Here is a 10,313-nt window from a genome sequence, read left to right on the forward strand (position 1 = left end):
GAAGGGCCTGGGGGAGCCTGGGGACAGTGGCTGGACCGATCTTGCCTGGGGTCCACCTCTCTGTGGTCACGTGGGCGTGCACCAGCGTGCACCTGACTCTGGGGTATCATCTGGCCTCGGTGACCTGGTTGCAGCAGAGAGGCCATCCAAGCCCGAGGACCCTGAGACCCAGAGGATCACCCAGGAAGGATGGTGGGCATGTTGATGAGCACCCTGCAGTGGGCCTCAGTGCAAGGGAGGTACAAGTGCCAGAGGTAGGTGCAAAGGTATAGGGCCAGGGGACAGAAGGACAGGCTCTCCACAGCAAACCCTCAGAGGTAGGCACAGGTGAAGATAGAGCACAAGCATCTTTGTCTTCTTTGTTACCAACGCACAATGGTCCCTAATGGACCGCTCTTTCTCATTCTCCAAGATGTGACTCTTCTCTGCTCCCAGCAGCCTTTGCAGCAGAGGAAGACCACGACAGGGCAATCGGCTCTGGCCCTTCCTCTGCTCCCTCCCCCAGGCAAGGACAAGCGCCCACTCAGATTCCAGCCGCAAAAGCAGAAGGCAGGCCAGCTCCTCTTTAGGGGCCTTTGTCCCTGGTGGTTCCTCCTCAGTGTAATCTCATTGTACCTTTCTCGACAGCTGGCTGGATCTCATCTCATTTTAGCAGGGCTAGAAAATCTTATCAGCGGCACCAGAGAAGTCTTAGAAAAATTAGGAGATAGCTCTGTGGAAGACTGGAGTAACTGTAAAATGAAGTCTGTTTGAAAACGCTCAGTGAGTTACAAGTGATGGGTGACACCTCTCTTGTGAAATCACGTGGGGTATTTTGAGCTCTTGTGCCAGACTGGGAATACCGAAGTAGTCTCTGAATACTGGGCTTCTAAGAGCCGGGCACCAAGATCTGTCCAAAGTGGTGGTTGTGGCAGTTATTGGTTTGTTTGGACCTAGCCACTTCTTTTCACTCATCTGCTCCTTTTTCCTGGCATCCTTATTTGGAGTCAGCAGGCCACATTCCTGGTGTATAGTCAAGACACTCTCCTTGCGCTGCCGCCGCCATCCAGCTGGAGGACTGTCCCCACTTCTAGCTGGACAGTTGCACCATACTTCAGTGGAAGGGCTTTAGAACTTGACGTCAGTGTGAGGCCAGGCTTTCTTACTGTTGGGTAAATTAGCTTTGCTGAACCTCCATTACCTTGCCAGCCAAGTGATGGTACTAGTATCTGTCGCATAGGATCATCTGACTGCCATCCAGTCAATTCTGATTCCTAGAGACCCTATCAGTTAGGGCAGAACTGCCCCCTGTGGGTTTATGAGACTGCATTGTTATAGGAGTAGACAGCCTCATCTCTTTCCCAAGGGTCGGCTGCTGGATGTGAACCTCAGACCTTGTGGCTAGCAGCTCTGTGTGTAGCTGACGATGCCTCCAGGGTACCTTCCATAGGACTGTAGAGAGAAGTATATGAAAGATTGCAAGCTTAGCTCAGCGCCTGCCATGTGGATAGTGGTCAATAGAAGCTAGTGGTTATTATTAAGGGTTTTTGTTGACCAGTTAATCAGAGAAGTGGATTCAACTTATAAATTATTTTTCTGTTTATTTCTGTTATTATTGAGCTCTGTCAGAAGAACTAGGAAATGGCAGACTAGTCAAAAGAACAGTGGGCTTGGATTCAGGACTTGGGGTTCGAACCTCTTAGAAAATCTTGGACGAGTCGTGGAATTCGTGGAAGCTCTCGGGACACCCATTTGTAAAAGTGACTTACGAAATTAACACCATAACGTAGTCCGGAAGGCTGAACATGATGGTGTGTGTGGCTGTGTTCAGTACAATCAGGGGTGGAGGTCCTCCTGAAATGAGGGTTTTGTGGGTCCGCCACGCAATTTGGAGCGTGGCTTTTAGGCAAAAAGAACATCTTCTAAAATCATAAGACCTCATGAACCCGTGGACCAAGCCTCTCCCAGGGCCTTGGCTGGGGCACATGCAAGAGAGGGCCCTGAAGCTTAAGCTCTGTTCAATGGCTTTGCAGCATCTCTGAATCCATGCGGTGGAGACCCCTCTGCGTTAGCAGGCTGTGAGGGCTGAGGGCTTCCTGCTCAAAGAGCGATGATGTTTTCACCACCCTGGAAAGTAACGCCAATGTTGGAGTACAGCATGAGAAGCGCCAAAGGTGTTATGATGATGATGAAGATAACAAGTGACTACATGGCTGGATGTGGTCGGGCCCAGAACACTGTATTTAGTTGACTGCGGTTGAGTGAGCAGATTCTCCTTTGCTAGCTGGAGTGTGGAAGAGGAGGCTTGGGTTCCCTGAATGGGCTGCCTTTCCCTAGCCTGGTCCCGTTCTCTGGGAGGCCCTCCTTGGCCAACGTTTCCCTGGCCCTGTGGGCTTGCCTTGGCCGTCTGCTCGCCGGGCTGCCCTTGGGGATTGTGGTTTGCCTGCACTGTCTGTACGGTTTTGCAATGGGTTTGTCTACAACAGATCTCTCTCCAGCTGCCTGGGAGGCTGGGAGCCACTGCGGGGTGTGCTGAACATTCTATCCCTTGTTGGAGACATCCTGTGGGCATGTGTTCGGTTTACTCAACACGCTTCTGGCGAGATGCAGAGCTTGTCCAGGCTGAAATGTGAGAGGCCTGTGGGCCTGGAGCCCAGGGGTCACACACAGGAGCTTTGTCGCTCCTGCTTTGCTGAGGCCTGGAGGCCCTTTTGCGGGGGTGGGGTGGGGGGGCTTGTGGCTAGCAGCAGCACCAGTCCTCTCTCACCTGCCCGCATGCTCACTCTCTCCATATCTAGAAGGGGCTTCACAAAGTCTGTGGACAACTGGAATGAAAAGGTAATGGAAGTTTCCCACAGACTTTTGAAGCCCTTTTCATATATGTGGGCACACATAGCATGAACACATATGTTTGTGTGTGTGTGTGTGTGTGTGTGTGTGTGTATCATCTTATATTTTTGTCAGATACTGTTCAGCAGAGCAGAATGTTCAAAAGATGACCCTCTGATCCTTTAGAAAACAGGGATCAATGGTGAAATGTGCTTGGGGTGTCTATGAAATTACAGATTCCAGGGCCCCACAGCCACACCTTCCTGAGAGGAACCTCTGGGGATGGGGTGGCGGGCTTTTCCTATTCCATACGCCGCACCTTGGGTTTGTACTTACATTTGCTGAAACAAGAGCTACCCTTCCCTCAAGCCCAACCAAACTTGCTGCTGCCAAGTCGATGCGCATGCAGGAGTGACCTTGATAGGCCAGAACTACCCCTGTGGGTTTCTGAGACTAATTCTTTTTTTTTTGTCTTAAAAGATCATTTTATTGGGACTCTTATAGCTCTTATAACAGTCCAACATCAATTGTATCAAGCATATTTGTACATATGTTGCCATCATTATTTTCTAAACATCTACTTTCTATTGAGCTCTTGGGATTAGCTCCTCTGCCCCCCAACCCTTGTGACTTCTTGATAAATTATAAATTATTATTTTCATATCTTACACTGACCGCTGTCTGCCTTCCCCCATGGTTTCTGTTGTTCGTCCCTCTGGGGCAGGGTCTGTGGTTATGTGTCGAGCATTGTGATCTGAGACTAAGTCTTTACACGAGTTGAGAGCCCCGTCTCTCTCCCGGGGAGCGGCTGGTGTTTGCAAACTGCTGATCTTGCAGTTTGCAGCCCAACTCAAAACACCAACTGCCAGGGCTCCTTTTAGATGCTTTATATCTATGAGAACTCCGTAGAGGAAATTTTGTGATCCATCATTTCAATTCTAGAGCGATAGGAACGTAAGGCCCAACTTAGTTAACTTGCTTTGGAGGGTCAGGCAGCTGTAAACTTGAATCCCAGTTCAAACTTGAATCCCAGGGACATCAAGGCTGGTGTTCTTTTCATTCCTTTACTGTTTGCTCAGTCCTCCCACTGAGCTAACACCACGTGGAGGCCCCCGGGTGTGGGGGGCTGAAGGAAGAGGGGTGGCTTGAGGAGGTGAAATAGGATGAAAGAAAACCTGCATGGGAATTGCTTTCTTCCAACGTCTGGGGTTCTTTCTCCTTCTGTAGATAGACGTCATCGCTTCCTAAAACCCCAAACCCACTGCCACCAAGGCCGCTCTGACTCAGAGCGGGCTTCCTGGACTGTCAGTCTTTGTGGGAGCCGAGAGCCTCATCTTTCCCCCTTGGAGCGATTTGTGGGCCTTGAGCAGCTGACCTTGCCGTCAGCAACCAAAGGTTGTACACGACACCACCAGAGCCCCTTACGTCATTGTGTAGACCTCAGCAATGGAGAACTGCCGGTGAGCGTTTGTTTCGTTGTGTTCTGCTGGTTTGCTTGCCTAAACCTTTCCAGCCCAGGCGCTACTCGCCATTCCCAAGCAACCCATGGGTTCTCACACCACTGTGCTGTGTCTCCAAGTACCTCCCTGCTCCTCTCTCAGACAATGAGGCCAGCGTGAGTGTCATCTCTCCCTCTTCCATCTCCCTGACTCCCCAGACAGGAGAGATTGTCCCCTCGCCAACAGTCCCATTCTTACAGGGTACTTCTCCAGCCCGTGAACTCCTCAGGTGGAAAGCTGGGCCCTGTTTGTCGCTGCATCACCCAACACAGTGGTTCCTGACCTGGGCTGCGCATTATCCAGTCCCAGCCCCAACACAGATGGGTGGACGCAGAACCTGGCGAGCTGGGAATTGGGGGCAGTTGTCATTTTAAGGGGGGCAGCTGTCATTTCAAAACCTCCCCAGGGGATCTCCAGAGGCCCACCGCTTACACCAGGCACTCAGCCAGCCCCAGTTGAACACAATCAAGCCCACGCCTGAAACTGGGAAGTGTGTACTCCTGCCTCTGTTCTGCTTGCTGCAGTTGGCTCACTCCTGGGGTTGTGGTGTTTATCCTAAGTGGGCCTCTTGCTGGAAGGGGCCTGGCTGGTCTGGTCTCACTTGTGCACCTTCTGCTTCATGTCCCTTTCCTAATCCAATAGTGCACATTGGGTTTTAAAGGCGGATAAGAATTTGATTTATTTACCCATTCATCTGCCCACCCACTCATCCATCCATCCATCCATCCATATCATCAATTTATTCAGTACCACTGTGAGCTACACACTATAGTGGGCATAAAACCTATGAAGAACTTACATAGATCCTGCTAGGGAAAGTGTGTGACCACTTTTCTGAGAGGCAAGACTGTGTGCGTGTGTTAGCATGCAGTGATTATTGTTAGGTGCCGTGTTAGTCCGGGTAGACTAGAGAAACAAATCCAGGGAGACTCATATGTGTATAAGAAAGAGCTTTATATACAAGAACAATTGAATATTGAGAAAACATCCCAGCCCAGTCTAGATCAAGTCCATAAGTCCGATGTTAGCCCATATGGCTGATACCAATCTATAAAGTCCTCTTCAGACTCACACAACACATGCAATGATGCCTAGTGCAGGAAGATCACGGGCCAGTGGGTGGAAAGACTTGTGGATCCAGTGGTGGTGTAAGCATCTCAGCGCTTACACTCAGGGTCTCCACGTGGCTTCTTCAGCTCCAGGGCTCTAGCATAGCTCCATGTGTCTTGTCAACAGGAATGTCACTGCAGGGAGTGTGTCTGTGCCCCACCTCCAGCTAGCTCTTTATCTCCACCGTGGCTCCAAATGAGGTCATCAAGCTGCGATCCGATGGACAGGCTAAACTCCACCCCTTCACTCTTAAGTCTCAAATTCACAACAGGTTATGTAGCTACCACAGGTGCCATCAACTTGGCTCTGACCTATAGTGACCCTGAGCACACCAGAACAAAACACGGCCCAGTCCTGGGCCATCCGCATAGTTGTGGCCGTGCTTGTTGAGGGCCGTCCTCTTTGCTTGACTGTCAGGATTCTCAGTGAGAACATCTGTTTGGTGCAATTGGGCAAGATTAGCGGAGGGGCTGGGGATGTGACCACGGTTTTGACTGGTGAGGTAAGTGGGTGTTTTTGAATGGGAGGTAAGTTGGTTGACCTATGGCATGGAGATGAGGACCTCGGATGACTCGTTCCTAGGCTGGTGGTTGGGCTTAGGTGAGCTGATTGATACAGTAAATGATTCTTGAAAGTCTCCCTTGTGGAACACTCTTTCTAGAAGAAAAGGCATCCTCAGTATGTCTCCTTCTCAGGGTCTTCAGCCTATGGTTAGGATTTGTTCCTTTAACAACTAGTGACGATTGGGCCATTTTCTACCTGCAAGACAGGATTGCTTCCCCATCCTCCCTGTACCTGCAGGGTAAATATTCTGGTTCTACAAACGAGGCTCTGACCAGCTTAAATGTTAAATGACCAGATTAAGAACCCACCAAGTGAGTACTGAAACAGGAACCTAGGTCTTCCTGATTCCAGAATCCGCCCTCCCTCCCCTGTCCCATTTGGCTGGTGCCTGTTCTCCACGGAAGATTAGCTGCAGGTTCCCTCACTCATCGGATCGTTCATCAAACATTGAGTGAGTACATTGGATTACAGCCAAATATTACCTTCTGGAGAAATCCAGTGCTATGGCACACAGGGTGACCACGAGTAAGAATGGGCTCGACACCAGTGAGCTTTCGCTTTGGTTTCTGTGTCCCCTGTCCTGTCGACAAAAGTCTGCTGCAGGAGAATAAGGTGGTCCGCTCCCGAAGCTGTACAGCCTCGGGTCCCCGAAGGAAGAGCAGTTCTACTCGGTCCTGTTGCGACGCTGTGGGTCAGAATCAACTTGCTGGCAGTGGGCTTGGTTGCTTTTTTTAGGGGGTGGGGGGTGGCGTGGTACTCAAAATTTAGATTGTGGACCATCCAGTTACACATCACTGGAAGCTTGCTAAAAATCCAGGTTCTCGGGCCCCACCTAGACTTATTCAATCAGTGTTTCTCGAGGTGGGATTCAGGGCTCTCTGTTTTCATGGACTCTCTAGGAGTGCTCAAAGGACTACTCCAGAAGGTAGGACTTTTTTTTTTTTTTTTATTTATTTTTTTAAATCAATTTATTGGGGCTCATACAATTCATCACAATACATAGATCAATTGTGTAAAGCACATCTATACATTTGTTGCCCTCATTATTCCCAAAATTCGCTTGCCTCTTGGGTTCCCGGAATCCGCTCATTTTCCTTTTTTCCCCTCCCCCTCCCTTCTTCCTCCCCTCTCCCCCATGCACCCTTGATAATTTATAAATTATTATTGTATCTTATATTACACTGTCCGGCGTCTCCCATCACCCACCCCTCTGCTGCCCGTCCCCCAGAGAGGAGGTTATATGTAGCTCCCTGTGATCCATTCCCCCTTTCTACACCCCCTTTCCCTCCTGGTATCGCCACTGTCACCCCTGGGGTCCTGAGAGGTTCATCTGTCCTAGATTCCCTGCGTTTCCAATTCCCTTCTTGTCCTAGATTCCCTGCGTTTCCAATTCCCATCTGTACCGCTGTGCATCATCTGGTCTAACCAGGTCTGCAAGGCAAAATTGGGGTCCTGGTAGTTGGTGGGAGGAAGCGTTTAAGAACTAGAGGAAGGTTGTGGGTTTCATTATTGCTATACTGAACCCTAAGTGACTCATCTCCCCACTACCCCTCTGCAAGGTATGTCCAGTTGTCTAGAGGTGGGCATTGGGTCTCCATCACGCGCCACCCTCATTGATGAGGAACTTTTTCTCTACAGCCTTGACGTGCGTGCCCTCAGCACATAGCACTGAAGTGCCCCATCGACATTTATGGGCCACAACTGTTCTGAAGTTCCAGGTTCTGTGACGTACTAGGAATGTGGGAGCTTACTTTGGGGAAGGAAGGCAAGGCCAGGCACATTTGAGGTACTCATAGGTCAATGATGTGTCACTAGATGTGTACCTCTGAGTTTCAGGACTACGGAGGTATTTTGGAAGGCTACAGCAAGCCAAATGTGAAAAATGAACTCTCAAGACAGGGGTAAAAGTCAGGGAGGGTGGGGGTGGCAGTGGGGTGTCGACAGGCTGGCTGACTTGAAGTCAGGTCTAAAGGAAAACTGGTCTGATGATTCTGGCCTGTGGACCAGGGATGGGCCATGACATGTCATGGGGACATTTTCTCTCTTCAGGCTCTGTGGCCATTAGGACCAGGGTGCCACTCATCTTATATCACCGAACACTCCTGTGGCCCCCTGGGAGTGGTTTCGTTTGCAAGGCAACGTGGCCCAAGATGCGGCACTGGCCTTCTGATGGGACCCTCTTTTTTTCCCCCTGTTACCCAGGGGACAACCCAACACAGCCAGGGCCAGGTAAGGCCTGATGGGAGTGGGCAAGGATACCCCTCATTCAGGGTGGGGCTCACACATGTACGGGAGAGGGGGCTTCCCTCCCGAGAGGACGGGCCCTGGTGTCGTCAGACTCCAGCCAGTAAGGTGCAGGGCTTAGCCAAGGCAGCACTGCCTTTCAATGCCACATTCATTTCTGGGGCATGGGTTTCAAGATCTGGCTGCAGGAACCGGAGCCCTTGGGCCTGCCACATTGTAGTTTATGGGAAAGTTTATGTTCGGTAATGAAATGGTTAATATAAATCAAAGTGTAGGTTGGGTTGAATTGTCGTATTATTACACCACCATAATAACACAAGGTTCTTGTATCAGGAGAAACAGACGTTTACTAGGGCAAAAGGATGTGCTTGCAAGTGTTGGTTTCCAACCAGGAGAATCCTCTGTGATCTACAAGCGCTTAGAAAAATATTTGCTTTAGTTTCCCCAATAGCTGACTGGCCCTCCCAGAATTCCGTGCCCCAATGCTACTTGATTGTACCCAAGAGTGTTTGTCAGAGTGCTTTAACATGCCCCATTTGGGCAGGCCTGTGGCTACCAGCAGGAAGGTCAAACCCTGTCCCTATATTTTTAATGGCAAAAGGATGGAGGTGGAGATTTTGCAGAATGGTCCCATCGGGCCAAGCTGAACCTAAGTCAGAGCTGTGTAGATCAAAGTGCAGGAGGCACGGGGACACTTCTGAGAGCCACCCCACAGCCTGGGCAGTTGTCCCCCACAATGACCCTAGAGCTGGCTGGCTGTTCTCCTGCTTGCTATGTGAACCTTGCCCTCAATTTGCTGCAGGCCCTCCCCCCACCCCTGGAAACTTCCCTGCATGGAACTGCATGGAGGTAACCCAGTTTGTGGGTTTGTATGCACCAGGCTGTGTACTGGGGAAGTCTGGCCACAAGCTCCCTCCAGTGAAAACCAGACAGTGTCCTCCTGTCCCCTGCTTGCAATGTGTTAACAGAAAGATGTCAGTACCCAGCCCCATGGGTTCCCGCAGGCCATCTCTGGGCCTGGGAAACTGGCAGAGAATTGGCCCAGGATGGGCGGAGCTGCAGCTGGTACTGGGGGCCAGCCCGTTTCCAGTGGCGACCCTGCTCTTGAGCTTTTTCCCACGGCAAATGAAATATTCATTCACTTCCCTTCTCCGGCCCCACAAGCTGGTAGATGAGGGCAGACAGTTTATGTCTTTTGTGCCCTTGACTTTGGATTTAAAACCAGCAGATCACAAGTTGGTTCTTCTGTGGGGACTTAATTAACCCACTGGTTTTGTCCTTTCAATGACAGTAGCCCAATTTAACCTTCCTTCCCCCACCCTGCCCAACGTACTTTGAAATTACTCTCCACAAAAGTTGTGTGCAAGACGTGCCTTTAGCCTTGGCAGCAGCTCCGGTCCCTTCTGAATCTGCCTTCCCCACCGCAGGGAGGCGGATGTGCCCTTCTCCCTGCCTGCTGCATCCATCTCCTTTGAAGACAGTGCCTCCTGGCCCCCTGCTGCTGTTGCCCTCCCCCCACCCCGCCCAAAACGCTTTAAACTCCTCAGCCCATACCCCACCACTGTAAGGGGCCTCAGTGGAGAGAAGTCCGAGTTTTGTTAGCTGGGTTTTGATTTCAGTACGGGAGTTGATAAAACGAGATAAACTCCAGGCTCATGAGGGCTGTGGAAATTAAACAGAGATGATATCAAAGTTCCCCTGAGTTTTCAACTGTGATACAGTAGCTTAGCTTTCTCCCAGACTGGGGCCGGGAGGCACGCCTTTGATTCTGAAACAATGTTCAACATCAGTTAAAGCCAGCACTGCTGACTTTTAGGGATTAAGCACACTGTTATAGTAATTCTTTGATCAGCTACAAGGGAGCAGTGCGCCGGTCTGGATAAAGGGGTGCTTTATAGTTAAAGTTCATTTCTCTATGAACCTGGACTGACAGCATCAGCGAGGGGCTGCAGTGCTGGGAGCCAGGGCCCCCCTGAAGTATTCTGTTTACAGCATGGCTGGCAACAGCAGGCTGCAGGCTTCCTCCCACCAAGCTCCATTGCCTAGTATTCATTGAGCATGGCATGTTGGGAAAGTCTTCATTCATCC

General features: G+C 50.5%; 1 protein-coding gene across 3 annotated transcripts in view; it reads left to right on the plus strand.

Annotated features, from left to right (window-relative positions):
• The first annotated feature begins 176 nt into the window (after window positions 1–176).
• The window catches only part of MVB12B (multivesicular body subunit 12B), a 191,378-nt gene continuing 181,241 nt past the window's right edge, over window positions 177–10,313 (plus strand). The window contains exon 1 of one of the 3 annotated variants that reach the window (XM_004713305.4): window positions 177–254. Coding sequence is in view for 1 of the 3 variants with exons in the window: in XM_045288597.1 (XP_045144532.1) it covers window positions 8,151–8,210 (60 nt within the window). In the remaining 2 variants the exon portion in view is untranslated. Of the gene's footprint in view, window positions 255–4,249; window positions 4,269–8,142; window positions 8,211–10,313 lie in introns of those variants that run through there. The other 2 variants (XM_045288598.1, XM_045288597.1) reach the window with 2 other exon arrangements.

This window comes from Echinops telfairi, unplaced genomic scaffold (assembly GCF_000313985.2).
Source record: "Echinops telfairi isolate 266 unplaced genomic scaffold, ASM31398v2 ScPeMD7_22;HRSCAF=79, whole genome shotgun sequence".
NCBI classification, from domain to species: domain Eukaryota; kingdom Metazoa; phylum Chordata; class Mammalia; order Afrosoricida; family Tenrecidae; genus Echinops; species Echinops telfairi.